General features: G+C 41.9%; 2 protein-coding genes across 5 annotated transcripts in view; one reads left to right on the top strand and one right to left on the bottom strand.

The window, feature by feature from the left end:
• The window catches only part of ctbp2a (C-terminal binding protein 2a), a 55023-nt gene extending 43077 nt beyond the window's left edge, over positions 1 to 11946 (top strand). For 3 of the 4 annotated variants that reach the window (XM_031840246.1, XM_031840263.1, XM_031840254.1), the window contains 8 exons: positions 1943 to 2097; positions 5499 to 5643; positions 6414 to 6620; positions 6895 to 7109; positions 7886 to 8016; positions 8161 to 8288; positions 8374 to 8509; positions 10047 to 11946. In XM_031840246.1, coding sequence (XP_031696106.1) covers positions 1943 to 2097; positions 5499 to 5643; positions 6414 to 6620; positions 6895 to 7109; positions 7886 to 8016; positions 8161 to 8288; positions 8374 to 8509; positions 10047 to 10230 — 1301 coding nt within the window. In that variant the 3' untranslated portion in view covers positions 10231 to 11946. Of the gene's footprint in view, positions 1 to 1942; positions 2098 to 5498; positions 5644 to 6413; positions 6621 to 6894; positions 7110 to 7885; positions 8017 to 8160; positions 8289 to 8373; positions 8510 to 8807; positions 8886 to 10046 lie in introns of all 4 variants that reach the window. The other variant, XM_031840269.1, reaches the window with a different exon arrangement.
• Positions 11947 to 12759: 813 nt separating this feature from the next.
• zranb1b (zinc finger, RAN-binding domain containing 1b) overlaps positions 12760 to 17189 on the bottom strand; it is a 20593-nt gene continuing 16163 nt past the window's right edge. The window contains exons 7-10 of the mRNA XM_031840224.1: positions 16949 to 17069; positions 16563 to 16692; positions 14722 to 14951; positions 12760 to 14511 (exon numbers count right to left, since the gene is read on the bottom strand). Of these exons, the coding sequence (XP_031696084.1) occupies positions 14293 to 14511; positions 14722 to 14951; positions 16563 to 16692; positions 16949 to 17069 (700 nt within the window). The 3' untranslated portion in view covers positions 12760 to 14292. The remainder of the gene's footprint in view (positions 14512 to 14721; positions 14952 to 16562; positions 16693 to 16948; positions 17070 to 17189) is intronic.

Here is a 17189-nt window from a genome sequence, read left to right as displayed (position 1 = left end):
TACTACTGCTGCTGCTACTACCACCACTACTACTACTACCACTACCACTACTACTACTACTACTACTGCTGCTGCTACTACCACTACTACTTTATCTTCATCTTTAACTTTAAATGCAGGTTGTATGTCAGCTTGTCAAAGCTGTTATATTAATGTCACGCTGCTACGGTCTTTTTAAACATAATCCCCTGTTTCCATTTCTCTGTGATAGGTCCAGCGCAGGTGGTTATTCCTTATGCTGTGTGTGTGTGTGTGTGTGTGTGTGTGTGTGTGTGTGTGTGTGTGTGTGTGTGTGTGTGTGTGTGTGTGTGTGTGTGTGTGTGTAAAAGCATCAAACTCTGCATAATTTACAGCCTGTTTTTTCAGCATCCTTTAGCGCTGCATATCTTCAGAAAATGGGGCACCACAGAGTATGTATGTAGCTTGTTAAAGGATCAATATAATCTACAGTTTGTATAAGTTGCATCTAGAAGCTTTTGCTCGATATAAAAGCTTAAGTGACTCGGAAACACACGACCATTTTTTGATTTGTATTTCATTGACAGTGTCCTGGCAACATAAACCGTCAACCCAACATCTGGCATCAGATTTCGATTCCAATGTTTACTTTTTTACAACTGCGCCTTGCATTTTTCAAACCAGTGAAAAGCACACGAATACAGAAATCTCTTGTGAAATAGCCAAAACTGTTCTGACTTTGACAGAAATGTTTGAATTCATGTCGTATCTCCTCATTCACAGTAACGAGCTGATAGAGAAAATAGGATTTTAGGGCCTTTTTAAATTGTGGACCAGTTCCAGAAAATACCAGTTCAGAGTCCCTTCATCCTTTAACTCGGAGCAGTAATCATTGCAGCATTTCTGATTAACTGTGCAGAACAGTAATACAAGCCTCCTGGTGCAGAATCGAGGCACGGTTAACTGAAAACACTGCTACATTTTACATGCGTCTCTTGTTTTTTTGTTTTCCATTAAACGCATCTGATCCGTTTAACGCACATATGTTAGCACGTCGGGACGTGTAGGTTCACAAAACGCCGTCCTTGCTTTCCCAAAAAACGGAGGAGTTAGAGAGACAGACACGGAGCGAGCAGGCTTGGATACCCTCTCCAGCAGCGCAGATGTCACTAAATAAAATATTTCATAATCCTGCCCAAATCCTCTAATCACCATGACAACAGGCAGCGGGGAGCCAGAGAGTGGTGGTGTGTGGACCCCCCCCTTTCTCCTTTCTCTTTTCCCTCTTTCTAGTGGAATTTGGGTCCACACTGTCCCATCTTCTCCTTATATTACACTAGTACTTAAAGAAAACATCTCATTGATTTTATGGAGAGTAACAGTGAACTGGCTCATTCTGACAGTCAAGATGGATACTCCGCATTCCACATTACTGGCACGTTTCTAGTTTCCAGCAGTTTCTCCTTTTAAAGGGCAATCGTATCACAACTCGACAGCAAGGACAAAGAAAGAAAAGTCAAAACGCTCACTCTGAGAGGACAAACCTGGAGACGACCACCAGTTTGAATTTAATTATTGAATACCTGCTGATTTAGTTTTTGTTGTCTTTAGTGTCAGAACAAGTGTGTAAATGGTGTAAACTGTACAGAAGGTGCAGAGACGCACACACTGAAGGCCTGCCTGCTTCTCTACGGTGATAGGATAATAGAGGTGATGACCTCATGGGGTGAAAGGACCTGTTGCCTGGTAACAGTGTGGCTAACAGCGAGAGAGGGGGGTATTCATATCATCAGCATTGTGAGCGTGTGTGTGTGTGTGTGTGTGTGTGTGTGTGTGTGTGTGTTAATGATTTAGCACTCACACACTCACTTCCTGCCGCGGGATGTGTTTCCTACATTTTCCCGATTCCTTTGCAGCTCACTTGACTGTGTGTGCCCGACATAAATAATGAACTCCCTCTTTTCTCTCCCTGTCTGTCCTGCAGGTATTCGGCCCCAGATTATGAATGGGCCTATGCACCCGCGCCCCCTGGTGGCGCTGCTGGATGGGCGCGACTGCACCGTGGAGATGCCCATCCTCAAAGATCTGGCCACAGTGGCTTTCTGTGATGCCCAGTCCACACAGGAGATACATGAAAAGGTACAAGAATAACTCCTCAGATGTCCCTTTTTCATCTTTAGATTTTAGAAAATGCAGCATGCCATTCTTATAATAACAGGATTTCATTACCTCCGTTTGGTTTTTTATATGTTTACATTCGTTAAACTGTTACCTGCGTCAATAGAATCTTTAGCATTGACCTTTTAACACTTTATAAAATGAACCTCCATCCTGGCATGGCTCTCAAAGCCTTGTCCAAAATCTTATTATTATCTAGCACCTTTCAGAAACAAGTCTTAAACAAGAAAAACACAATTCAGTTATTTATTATAAGACTTACTTCACAGCTTCTCCCTCAGAGTTGTCTCTTCCTGCACATAGTTTCTATGTAGCTTATGCAGAGTTTTACATTACAACTGTTTTAAATTTACAATGTCTTTGAATGCAACTCACAGCGAAGATGTGCAATCGGGAAGTGAGGCGTTGTTTAAAAGTTTAATTTACAGTGCGTGTTTGTAAATAGTGTCAGAATAGGTTAGAGACCACATCTTATAGTACTCTGAAGCAACATCATCAGTGTGTGTTGCTTGTGTTGCTGTAACAGCACACACACACACACACACACACACACACACACACACACACACACTGTGATATGGACGTAATATGAACTTTGAATGTGATTCTTGAATAATTTGCCTTCAGTTGAGCGCAGAAGAATCTCTTTCCTCCTCCTGCGTCTCCTCCTCTGTAATATTTTAATAATATTTCAGCCCACTGGCTTGTTCCACTCTCCCAGTTCAACTGTAATGGTTTCATCACAGACTCTAATCCCACTGGGTGCTGAAGTGCTGCTTTGTTAAATAAGGTGGAGGGGGAGGCTGTTAATAGAAATGCCGTATAATTGTTCTGAGCCAGAGTGGGTGAAACATTTGTCTTATTTTACTGCACATACACCGGAGCCAGTCAGCAGCAATTCTACAATCCAAGCGGGAGAGTTTGCATCTTTACGCTCAAAAAGAGAATTCCACTTTACATTATTTTATTTTAATGAAAATGCTATCTTGCACTAAATTCTCCAAATTGTCTACAATACAATTTTTAATCTACAATAAAAAAAAGTAGTTGGTTTTACTTTCAAGCCAACCTAACGGAATGAAATTTAAGGTAAATAAATAAATAAATGAGTTTTTATCTAATATTTTTTTCTTGCTCCCATCATTTTCATACACATATAAACACACACACACAAGCAATATCTGTCCAGTAAGATGCTCTTGTAGTGAATACATTACACATACTGAGGACCCATCTGGGAGAAGAGATGTTGGCAGCGTTCCCACAACTATAACTGCACAGCAGAGGGTACAGATGGGGCACTCGACACACACACACGCACGCACACACACACACACAAAACCTCACTGCAAGTTTCAGTAGGGAAGTACTGTTCACATACAAGTTTATAAACAGACTCACACACCAAGCAAGCAAACCAAAGCACACTGCTGTCTTTTTGTATGCGCTGCCTGGAAGTGAGCAGATGCAGCGATTAAGGAATCTGTCACTCAGAAGTCAGTATACTGTTTTACTTGTGCTCTCAGAGGGCAGCTGCATGCCGGCGCTGACCTGCAAAAACATTGTGGCCCGCGTTGAGTTAACCTCAGAAGTCATTTATTACACGGCACTTGTGGTCTCTTATCTAATACGGCGCTGTCCTTGGAGAGACACAGAAGGAAGACTTTCAGATAAAATGTGTTTTTCAAGTGATTTTGACATTGCTGTATCAATAGCCACTCTTCTCACGAAGTGCTACTGTTTTAGTGTCGAGTAAAAGTGCACTAAAAATCTCAAGCACAGTTTGAGGACGTGATGAAGAAGATCACGTGTATGTCATGCAGAAAACATTACATCAATTGGGGCATTGATTATTTTGTTGTTGCATTTTTGGGCCTTTATGTGATATTTGACAGTGTAGCGTTGGACAGGAAACATGGGGGGGGGGGGGGGGGCATCGTATTGAACTATGGTCCTGAGCTGGAATTGAAGCAGAGACGTTGCACTTATGTAGCATGTGCCTTATCGGTGCTTTGTGGTTTTAATAATCTTAAATTTATGAGTCATGAAACTAAATATGAAAGTTTATAATGGTGGTTCATGACTTTCATGTCTGCATTCAAGCCCCCCTAACTGGCCCTTAGTCACTCTACGCTGAGGAAGAAGAACAGGAGGGTGATTAACATTGTTGTTATGTTTTCATAAAATTGATCAAATACTATATTGTATTAATCAGTATATGGTATAGCATTTGGGCAGATATTCATGGGATAGTTTGATAAGTATTAAGCTAGAGCTCGCAGGCGGTTAGCTTAGCATAATGACAGAAATCCGTGGGAAACGCACTGAAAAACTCAAGAATATGCCCACCAACAACCATAAAGATCAGTATTTTATAGTAGTAGTTTTATATGTAGTTTTATACATTCACGCTATGTAACCTCCTCTTAAACCACAACTATATGTCAATGCTCAAGTATGTCTTTAAAGCTTTGCAAATGTTCCATTACACAGGCGTGAAATAACTTAATAAGTGCCTTTGTCAAGCGCTTTATGTGCTTTGCAATATTCACGATCCCTTGCTGTAGGTAATAGCCTTGTACGAAGCAATGTAAAGGTTCACATGCCAGCTCAAACTGTGCACGAGTTATTTAACTAATCAACGTAACGCAAGAACCCCTTTCCTCACTTTTTCCACTCCATGTAAACTTGCTCTCAGCTTGCGTTCCTGTTGCTTAACAGTTGGCTGTGATTCCGTCTCATTTTTCCTGCCAAGCCTGCTGCCGGGCCTGCTTCGCTCAAGTAATGAGATTAATGCACGAGGAGCGCTTTAACCTTGAATTAAGCATCCAGCTCTCTCGCTACAGCTCGCTCCAATAAAAAATGTTGCATGGAAATTCATGGCTATGCTAATCTGGCTGAGTTAGGGCAAATCAGTAAGCCGGGTTGTGAATTAAACCTGTTATTAAACAGCCGTAGTTCTGGGTTTCTCAGCAGCTGTCAGTCTACTTTATGGTCCCGCCTGCTTCCACTTCAACCTTGTTTGCATATAGTTTGAATGAATGGATTGTGACAAAAAAACAGCTTTGGCAAGCAGTCATTATAAACACACAGACAAGCACTCATATTTCAGTGCACGCATAAACAATCAATTTGCATTTAGATGAAGAAAAGCGGACATGAACTTAGGAGCAGGAAAAAGGAGGCAGTGAAAGCTCTCTTAATCAGGTTTCTCATACACAGTGTGGTGGGAAAACCGGTGGATGCAGATTTCCAGTTTGCTTCCATCTCTGATGCCTCTGATGATTGTTGAGGGACTACTGATGCAATAAGACAGCGATGATGATGATGATGATGCCTCCTCCTCTCCCAATGTCCCTCAGGTGCTGAATGAGGCAGTAGGGGCCATGATGTACCACACCATCACCCTGACCAGAGAGGACCTGGAGAAGTTCAAGGCGCTGCGCATCATCATCCGCATCGGCAGCGGCTACGACAACATCGACATCAAGGCTGCCGGGGAGCTCGGTGAGACTGGGGGACAGATGCAGAGAAAACGAGGAGGGGAGATAGATGTACAACGTCAGGTTGTTCACAAGCAGACAGTAATCATATGCCGAGAATAATGAACAAGGTTAGGTCCTATCTGCCCATATGGCTCATCCTTCAGCACCGCGTGAGGGAAAAAATACAGAATAAATCAACAAAAATAATGCATTATGGATAAGGATAGTGTGCCGTTGGATGGGAGCCAAACTAAACTCTTGCTCGCTTTATTGACTTAACATAAATAACATATGTCACAGGAATTATTACATACTGTTAACAGAATATGTAATGCTGATTGCATATGCAGAGCAGATGCTCCAACTGATATGAAACTCGCCCTAATATTCCCATTTGGCCCCTTCGGCATATGTTTGGTATGAGAGCAGGATTTAGTGTGATATCCTAATTATTGCTGTTTGTGGCGATACATTTTAGTGCACTGACAGGGATGTTATTTTGAGAAATGCACTTTTCATGGGCATAATTAGCAGTTTTAATTATCCTCTTATCCTTCACTGTTCTGTTTTATACACAGTGCATTTATATTTTTTAGAGGGTCATAAAGAAAAGAAATTTCCTGCCAATTATTTTGCGGAATAATAAACTGCAGATGAATCTCTCTCAAAACAGCTACAGTAATAATAAGCAACTATTATAACTATTAAATCTGTGAAGCAATTATGTTGCGAGTCATTTGAAAGGATCTATGTCATTGTTTCTTCATTTTTTATCTGACCTTTTTTTCCCAGGCATCGCGGTGTGTAATATTCCCTCGGCGGCTGTAGAAGAGACGGCAGACTCGACGCTTTGTCACATCCTCAACTTGTATCGGCGGAACACGTGGCTGTACCAGGCTCTCCGGGAGGGCACGCGGGTCCAGAGCGTGGAGCAGATCCGGGAGGTGGCGTCGGGGGCGGCCAGGATCCGAGGAGAGACGCTCGGCCTCATCGGATTTGGTGAGCTCCTTCTTTCTTATAAGCACTGGAATCTTTCTTTACGTTGACAGCAACTGTACCTTTATTGTGTTGTAACTGTGTTTCCAGGTTGTCAGTTTCCCAGTTAACCCAGATTTTTGTTTTTGTCAAATAACTAATGAATTATTAAATGAATCCTTTCAGCGGTATCACTCATACACACACACACATGTTTTAGTGCACATGGTTGGATTTAGTATTCAAATCTGAATTGTCTCTGAGTCCGTGCTTTCTTGTCATCTCACGCTTCCATCAGGTCGCTCGGGCCAGGCGGTGGCGATGCGGGCCAAGGCATTCGGCTTTAACGTGCTCTTCTACGACCCCTACCTCCAGGACGGCTTGGAGCGCTCTCTGGGCGTTCAGCGAGTCTACACGCTCCAGGACCTGCTCTACCAGAGCGACTGTGTCTCCCTGCACTGCAACCTGAACGAACACAACCACCACCTCATCAACGACTTCACCATCAAACAGGTAGGGAGAAAGAAGTGAATTGTATATCTTAACCTTTAGTGATAAAAGATAAAGACATGGTGGGAAGATTCACTGTAATCAATTTGTTGACATGGTATGTTTATGCAAAAACACCACAACTAGTGTGGGTCGCCAACAAAGCAGTCAGCAGGCATGCAAGTTAACCAGCCATGGTATGAATCAGCAGCTAAAGTAACCACAGCATGCACTTCAACCCCAGATGTAATGTTTTTTTATGCTTTGTTGATCAGTCCCTTCATATCATAAATACAAGAAACACTCTTGAGTTATCCTCTTTCTCTTCTCCTGATCACTGCTGCCACCTGGAGGGCATACAAGTAGCTGCTGGCTGTGTTAAATTCAATACTTTAATAACTATTTGAAGCTGCTTAAACCGGAATATGTTTTCACTTCAAGTGTTATTATATTTATTTTGTTATTAAAGAAAATCAAGTTAAAGACAACCTATGTTCGTCTGCATCATCGCTTACGTGCTAGTTTCTCGTATACAGGGAACAAGAGCTTCTGTGAATATGAAGGGATTAGTGTCATTTAAATGCCCTCTTTCTTTGAAAAGCTTTTTGTTACCTTGTCAGTCTTTATTTGAAAAGCATTTGTCCCCCCCCCCCCCGTGTTGAGTTTTTAGAAAATGTCTTCCCACGCAGCATTGAGTCAACGACAACACCTCGAGGGGTGCAATCTCAAAGCCACACATGTTGATTGCAGAAATTATTGTTGAGAGAATAAAATGTCTTGCTGTGCCGCCGCGTCTGTAGATGCGTCAAGGTGCTTTTCTGGTCAACTCGGCCCGGGGAGGTCTGGTGGATGAGAAAGCTTTGGCTCAGGCCCTGAAAGAAGGTCGGATACGGGGAGCCGCCTTGGACGTCCACGAGACTGAGCCTTTCAGGTGTTTATGATCACACCTTTTTATTCAAACGGCTTTTGTTCAATTGATTCAATTCACTGATTCTTGGTTACAAGAAATGTTTCCTCTCGCATCGCTTATTTACGTTGTTTCTCTTTTCTGTCATGCATCTGCTGTTGAACACAGTTTTTCCCAAGGTCCTCTGAAAGACGCCCCCAACTTGATCTGCACACCCCACACCGCCTGGTACAGCGAGCAGGCATCACTGGAGATGAGAGAGGCCGCCGCCACAGAAATACGGAGAGCCATCACTGGTACGGAGACGTCCCTGAATGCATTCCCACACTCATAGATTTGGGTTTTTCTGCTCACCGATGTTCGCTCTTGCCCCCGACACAGGCCGTATTCCCGACAGCCTCCGAAACTGCATCAACAAGGAGTTCTTTGTTACCTCTGCACCGTGGGGCATGATGGAGCAGCAGCAGCAGCAGCAGCAGCCTCAAGTTCACCCTGAGATGAATGGTGCCACCTACAGGTAGGAGGGGGATTTATGTGAATGAACCCAGCAAGCTACACCTGTTTCACATCAACACCTGCAGTAAATGAGGCTTAACACGCGCGGGAGGGAGGGGTAGTCTCGATGTTCACATGATGTATGTTTGCCACAATTCTGACTTTCTGTTCCTGAATATTAGGCGTCTGGGTCCTAGTTTTTGTGGCGCAGTTATACGTAGAAGTTGGCCCAAAATGAATTAATCCCTTGTTGAGTTCAGGCTCTTCGTTTCTCAGTCTCTATATTGTCTCAACCAGAATGAACTGCTTCTCTCACACAGCCGAGTGAACCAAACCATGGTACAGGCCATAGCAACGGGGGGAATGCAGGACAAATTATATACCTAATTCTCAACCAGGTAAATGAATACTACCACTGCTGGCCCACAGGCCAGAGAAAATGAATAACATCATTAATAAAAAAACAAACAAATCCCATTGAAATCTGTAGTCCTTTTTCTGCTTCACACTCGCATGTCCTGTAACTGTACCCACTGTACCCAGCATCTCCTTAATTCCCCAAACCCCCCCCCCACCCCCACCCCCACCCTGAAACAGAAACACAGCTCACCGAATCACTCTAATGTCGGACATGTTGAAACAAGTGTTCATACATTTACAGCTACATCTGGAAATCAAGAGGAAACTAAGTAAGAAGTGTGATCAAAAGAGTGCAATTGCTTTTTTTGTGTAAATAGAGGAAGAGGAAATAGAGTTACGTCGTTGAGGGAAAGAAAGGAAGGGATTGAAAATCTCTGCAACAAACCTGGAATATCAGTTGTTTTATTTGCTATAAGAGTCACCGCTACACTTCTCCTTTCCGCTCCCTGTAATGACGGATCAGTTCACCCAAATTATGAAAAAAAAACACACAAAAACAGCTCTCTTACTCGGGACACTACTTCTGGGAAGAGATGTCGCCAGCGCCAAGACTTCCTTTTCCGTGTGCTGTTTGTTGTTTACACTCCGATTAGCAACTCGAGTTGCGAGACTGGAGTGTTGTTTAAAGACGACTTGTACACCCAGATTGTTTCAGTGGGTGTTCAAGGAGCCAGTTTCCAAGCTAATTTTAAACCAATAAAAAGCTAAATCATCGCCAGACGATAGCCGTTGGGTTCTGAGATTGCATTTCGGGCAAAGCCTTCCTCCTCTTTTGCTCTCCACACACACCTAAGCCTGCTCGAACGTAATTAGTCACCACTACACAGACTACTCACAGGCACCAGAATGCTAAAGATGCCAACATATTGTCCCATTTCCTTCCAGATTCTGCTTATGAATGCAGCATATGTTTACAGAGATAACCACGAAACAAACAAATGTTTAATCCAACTTCAGACACTAATGATTAGGAGCAACAAATATCAGTTCAGCTGTGTGGTGGGTAAAAAAGTGTAACTGATGAATCAGCCACTAAGCAGCAGCAGATGTTTTCCAGGATTTTGGAAAATAGAAAGAGTTAGTTTTAGTTAAACAGCTTTCCTTTGCTCACCTGCTAATCATCTCCTTTCCTTCCCCAGAGTCCCTCCTGGTGTGGTGGGTGTCGCCCCTGGCGGGATTCCCGGACCTATGGAGGGGTTGGTGCCTGGGGGAGTGCCCATCGCCCACACCCTGCCCCCCGGTATCCATCCGTCACAGGCCACCTCCCCCAACCAACCCTCCAAACATGGTGACCACATGAGAGAGCACATGACTGAGCCGTAGGGCTGCTGATGTAACAGAGCCGATGTAAACACACAAAAAAAAAAAACAGCAACTCAACCATCCAAGTGTACGCTTGACTTCAGCCATCTGAACCTACCAGCAGACCGCCTGCCGGGCAACGTTTCACACGTTTTCTTTTTTGTATGAAACCACTTACGCCCAAGTGAGGACAGTGGGTGTTATTACACACATGAGCTGCCACACCGAGATGAGACTGACCATCAAACTCATGCGCCGAAGATCTGAAACCTTTCCTCCCACATATCTGTTTTTGTTCTACGTTGATTTAAGTGATTCTGTTTTTATCTCTGTTTTGGAGTATATTTTAAGGGGAGATTCCTCCTGACTTCTGGGACATGTTGACATTTGCACGTGCAGGACGGACATCTGACCCACACTCCCTTTTGTTTAAAGGAAGAGCTTGAAGAGACAGTGACTTCATAAACAATCCGCCAAGCCTCCGCTTCCCCTCCTCCCTTCGTCAATTACACCCATTTCAGCGCAAACATGTCTGTTACTATATCTTTTTTTTACTTTCCTCTGTTTATCCTATATTCTGTGATTCTGTTGCAAGTGAATATTTGTTTTTTTCTTTTCTTCAGTGGGTGAAAATGAATGGATTTATGTTTAGCAGATAACAAAAGTCAGCTGATGACAACAGCAGCATCTGCCGTCTCCAACAGAAACCTGGACTCCACCATTGCTCATTTCTACTTGTCGTGGGTTGGTGGCCCCTGAATGTAGAGACACGATGCAGAGCAGTAGATCCGGTTTCCAGCTGTAGGAAGAATATTTCGGCTTATGAGGTAAAATTACCATTTTAAACCAAAAAAAAGAGGAAAAAAAACAACTTGTCCTTTGTGGTTAGATACTGTACATTAAGTGTGTCACATCAATTAAATATTGCTGATAAGACTTTTCTAACTCTGCTGAACCGAGGTACCTACAATATTTGGTTATTGTCATGAACAGTGTCCCAAATATTATCTATTTGCATCCAAAGGACCTACAACACAGTACACTGCAGCACCAGCTCGCGAGTTAGGAAAAACAAAAACAGTAAATCTCCGACTGACTCAGGAAAAAATGATTAACCTTCAAATATGTCCAAATCTAAACAGAAAGAGAAAAAAAAACGGGATTATTGCTTTTCATGTCTCCACCTCTTTCTCCATCGTGATATTTTTTTATATATCAAATGTACGTTTTTGTTGATGTTCAAGGTTTTCAGTCCTGTCCGATTTGTATTGCCTTGTTAAATGTTCTTATAATCATAGTCTTATGTGAACGAGCCCACCTTCTCCTCTTTATAGTTTCTTCTGCTTTGTTTTTCTGCTCTAATGAAAGCCAGCTGTGGCTCTCAGAGTGCCCTCTGTGAACAGCAGCAGCTCACATCCATCCCTTTTAGCCCAATGGAGTTAGCGAGAGACAGCTGCTAGCAGATTGTTTGGTTTTTAGTGCGAGTGTTTGTATTTGTTTCTTGTACAAGGTGAACATATAGCATACAGTGCAGCTGGAAACAATAAATAAAACGTACTGTTCTGATTGACGATTGGCTCTGTGGAACATTTGTGGGATATTCATTTTTTTTTCAGTTATTTAAAAGATGCTTAAAAAAATCCTCTAAAAGAGGTTTTTTCAAAGTCTGACGCTGTCAATGTCAGTTATGTCAAAAAATATTTATTGTGCAACAAACATAAAAGAAGTTCATAATAATGGATTTTGTCACTCCTATTATTCTTTCCTACTTCTATTTGGTAGATAATCCTGCTTTAACTTTTACCCATAATTCTTGTTAACAGGAAGTGTGTTTCATAAGTCATGCTGAGTTACTTGAGCCCTGTTTTTTTGCCTATAATTGTTTTGACTTTTTACATCATGCTATACTATGACTTTTTTTTAAATAAAGTAACTAAAAAAGTAACTTTTAAAATAAAGTAGCTTTTAAAATAAAGTAACTCAAAAAGTTACTTTTTTGAACATGCTACACTACAACTTTTTTGGACATTCTATATACTATGACATGTACTGTGTGTGTGTGTGATCAAATATCCTAATGTATTATTACAGCCAAAGAGAACACTTATCAATCATTTATTAACTATTCATTCAGCTGTGGATGCTTCATGGGGCTACTTGTAATTATTGACAAATACATTCATACTAAACACTTTAAAATGTCCTTATATCTGCTTACAACTACGTTATAGTGTGTTTAAACAGTGTATTTGTTTGTATACAGCTTTAAAATGCTAAATAGGTAAATAAATAAAACAAGTCTTAACTATAAAAATTATACAATTGACCCATTTCTATTATGGTCACACATTTAAAATCCAGTAGAGGGTGCTACAATCATAGACACGAGTTAAGTTAGAAACGCTTCAAAAACTGCATAATTGACCTACTGTGAAGGCAACAGTGATATCTAAAGACAAAAATCAAATGACTTGATGGAATGTGTTGAGTTTTCCTCATCAGTAAATCACAGCATAAACTGATAACTAAGAATATCAGACAGGAAACAGCTTAGTTGGACATTCAAAAAGAGTTTCCTTTATTTTTTTTTCCTTATTTTGCCCGTTCATTGCGTTACACTCTGTATAGTCAGGCCTAAATCCGCAAACCAACAGTCACAACTGCAACTATTGCATAAATACAAAGCAACATACAAGTGATGCTCAAAACGTGTATGACTTGAATGAAACACAAAAGAAGTTACAGAACGCAATGGCAAGAAAGACAAAAAGCAAAACATTCACAGCAAAAAAGTGTTTTTTTTCCTGTCAGCTTTGGTTTCATATGTTGCAGTCTCACAACGACCTTAATCAAAACCATAAAGATGGGTTCACACACTGACAACAAACATGAATTACAGAGGAGGACTGACATGTACCATGAGGGTGAGCTCGACAACAAATGCTATGTGGGGGGAAAAAAGGGACAAAGACGAAATAGGAGACAACGATGAGACAAGTGGGACGTGGGGGTTCATGTCTCAAACCCGCCTGCCCAAAAAAAAAAAGCACCAGATTTCAGGCATCCAGATGAGGTACTAAATCACATGCAACAATGCAAGTAAACTTCTCACTGATGGTCCTGATTGGTTCTTTCTTCACAGCAAGTGTTTCTGTGCAACGAGTCTTCATCAAGTTTGAGAAAATAATTAACAAAACCACAAAAAGAAGAAAAATAAAAACACATACAGAAGAAAGCTCTTATTAGCTCATATAAGTTTCCAAATAATAAATATGTCGAGTAAGTTCAGAGAAGAAAAAAAAGAACACGCACACACAAGTTCTCAGTTCAATCAGTCTGAAAAAACGGTAAACCAAAAGATCCAACATGAATGTTTGTGCGCTGAAACTTAATGAGTGTAGATTTGACTTGTGAAGGGAAAATCTCCCTTTTCAAGAGCTTCATATAAGACCTTAATATAAGCAATGATACTGTATTTATATATAAATGTTTTAATAAATGTGCAATGCTTAGTAATAAGGATTTAAGTCATTTAGTATTACACAATCTCTGGTTTTCTAAAGATAATGATATTTATTGGCTTCGTCCCAGCCCATTCAAAAACAAATAGCTAAACAAGCCAACTCTTAAAACATCAAAAAGTTCAATTTGGAAGTGTGCTTTTGTCAGTGCCCACACTGAACGGATATAAAGTGTTGATTTGAATCAATGCTGGTATATTTCCTTATACTCTTTTTAAAACAACCACATGCATTTACATCTATGGATAAAGAATCCTTTTTTCCTTAACATTTGAAAATCAAAACAAATCCAAAGGTTATTTGCATTTGTAAACAGTTATCCTCTCCCCAAATCTGTGTTTGGCAGCAGTTGAGTTGTTCAGTCTCCTCTTTGTCCGAGTTAAGTGTTCGATGTGTTTTAAGCGTTGCCTGCGTGTGCTAGAAGAGTAGCAGTGTCTCCTGTTAGAGGTTGGGGGCGGGGGCTCGTGGTTCCCTGTCTTCTCCTGAAGGCTTTCACAGTTTGTCCGTGTAAGGAAAGGAAAAAAAATAAAATAAAAACTCCCCTCCCCGCGCTTCAGTTCTGTCATTCGTCATCGTCGTCTTCCTCCTCTTCGCCGTCAGACAAAGAGGCACAGGGGCAAATCTGCCGGTAGCCGTCTAGCCACTTCTCCACCATCTGGGTCACGAGCGGGTGGTTGCGGCGGCGGGAGCTTTTCTGAAGAGCCACCAGAACCCCGCCCTCCGTCACACAGCAGTCCAACCACTCCCGCAGCAGCTTCTCCTGTTGCTCTTCATTACCCATCTGAAGAACACGGGGGAAACACACAAGGCCATCAGAGGGAGCAATATCACTCGTCTAAGTCGAGGATATCACGTACTCCTGCTGAAGCATCGTCTCTTAAACTAGCACTGACACAGAGGATGGAAACCAACCGATTTCATAACATCAACCAAAAGATAAATTCTCAAGGACAAACAAGAATTGTGTAGACACAGTGGGGGAGGTCCTTACTTCCTGCGCTGAGAGGAAGTGAATGTGAAGCAGCTTCCTCTCGCTGTCGACCAACGGCAGGAACGTGACGGTCACATCGTCGTCTGTGTTGAGGTTGGCGCCCGCGCCGCGATTGTCGAAGCCATCGTTCTCCATGGCCACCAGTGCTGAAAAGTGGCCCCGCGTGTAGCCCAGCGCGATGGGGCTCTTCCAGCAGAAACTCTGCTCCCACAAAAGGGGCAAGTACACACCTGGAGGGAGAAGGAGAGAGTTTTAATAATGTATTATGTGTTTATGATCTAAATGTAAAGTTGGTTGAGGGGACGCTGGTTTTAACATACTTATATACTGAAGGGCTGGGGGTGACTCATCGAAGTAATTGATTACAGAAATACGGTGATTTGCATAACGTTGCAAATTATACCATGACGGTTTTATGACATGCAATACTATAACTTTTTATCTGGCATACTATTCTATTGCATTTTTCTGACGTACTATACTACGACATTCATACCATGAAATATATTTTTATGACATACCCTACTATGATTTTATAAATGACATTTTCTTGATACTATGATATATTTATGACATACTAATACTATGATTTTTTTTTATGACATTTCTATGACATACAATGTAGACTGGCTGTTAGAAGCAGCGGGCAGGTCTTTCACCTCGGACGTTTCATTTGACTTGCACCAATCGGGCTGTTTTTCTAACGATGTACTGCTAAAGGTTTCCGGGCAGAACTCGCACAGAGTTAGTAATTAGTCTCTTCGTCTTCTCTCCAGCTTCCTCTTGTCCATCATTTATAAGGCAATGAATCGCATTTGATTTGTTTGAAAGGAGCTATAAAAACTATAGAACTATGGAATGCCCACAAACGAGAAGAGGTCTGTTCTCGTCTTCCAGTAACTCTGTTTTTACTGGGTTCACTTGGTCACCATGTTAACTGAGCTCTCCTCCCCCTCCTCTATAGGCAACCATATACACGCCTCCTTCTGTGTGTTTTACATCGGCTCCTGGCGACAGTGAATCACGGATCCATCAGGCCGGCTTTACTACAAGCAGTTGGCCATTACAGAGCACTTTCATCATCCCCTGTGCAGCATCACTCAGCAGACAAACTGAAAGCAGGCCGTTTTACTGCCCGCCGTAAACGTCGACCCGGCTCTCCAAACTCACGGGATTGTTTCTGATGGTTTACACATGTTCACATCTGTCTAGATGTGTGTGTGTGTGTGTGTGTGACAAACTCAACAAGTTGACTTTTTAGACATACGTGGTTCTCACAGGACCGTGACGCTACAAACATGATGATCTCATAGAATATTGTAGATTAAACATGATATAAAAGGAGTAAAAATTAGAACAACTTTACACATACAGCAGTAAAATGCAACATTCATAGGAATGCAGCAATAATATTAATCCAAAAACATAATACAATATATAATAGTAACACATTGACAGGGAATATTCTTATGCGTAATGAATAATTAGTTTGAATTTCATACTAACTGACTAAAATACATTTTGTTGATGATAATTACACAGTATTACTTGAGTAACATTTTGAATGCAGGATTTTTACCTGTTTAGGATCTGTAATTCCTCTGCTCCAATGACAAGTGTGTGTGTTTTGTTATGTTGTTTATGTTATTTCTAGTCACACCGTACTTAAATACCATCATCACTAGCCTGATACATGTTGTAAATAGCAATTACCGACAGTCCAGAGGGGCAGTTATGTCAGCTATTTAAGATAAGGACACACAAAGGAAGTCTCCTTTCCTGCTGCCATAATGATATTTACCCGAAACAACTTCAGTCCAAACAGTCCAATAACTCCTCACCTTGAAAACGGGTGTAGCCGAGCGTTTCACCACGGAAACTTTTGTAATACTTCACTCCATAGACGATAATAGGCCTGCGAAGAATGTGTGCAAGAACGAAGATGTGGGTCTGCTCCAAGCTGGATCCTGGCTGTAAAAGAATATGCGACACAAAAGGGGGATAAAAATAGTTAGAAAGCCGGGACTCCGTGAAACTACAAAGCAAGGATTATTAGATATACTGTACATTCCAGACGGGACGCACATTCAAAGGGAATTACAGATTAAGTATACTGCGGTAAGAGCATTAAAGCATCTTACATAATTCATGCATCGTTATTATGTCACACTCTAAGCACATCAAGATCCTGTCCAGCATGTTAATGTTTGTCTTCATGTGCATGTACCTGACTAGCCAGGGACAGGATGAAAGCCCAGTCCTCCTGCCACTGTTCCTCCCGAAGGGAAAAGTGCAGGCCAAAGCTCTGGGAATACCACGACTCCCACTCCTTCCAGCGGGTGTAAAACCTGCACACACACGCACGCACGCACGCACGCACGCACGCACGCACACACGCACACACGCACACACGCACACACGCACACACACACACACACACACACACACACACACACACACACACACAC

Source organism: Anarrhichthys ocellatus, unplaced genomic scaffold, assembly GCF_004355925.1.
Source record: "Anarrhichthys ocellatus isolate YVR2014 unplaced genomic scaffold, GSC_Weel_1.0 scaffold3, whole genome shotgun sequence".
NCBI lineage: Eukaryota > Metazoa > Chordata > Actinopteri > Perciformes > Anarhichadidae > Anarrhichthys > Anarrhichthys ocellatus.
This window is presented reverse-complemented; position numbering and strand designations above follow the sequence as displayed.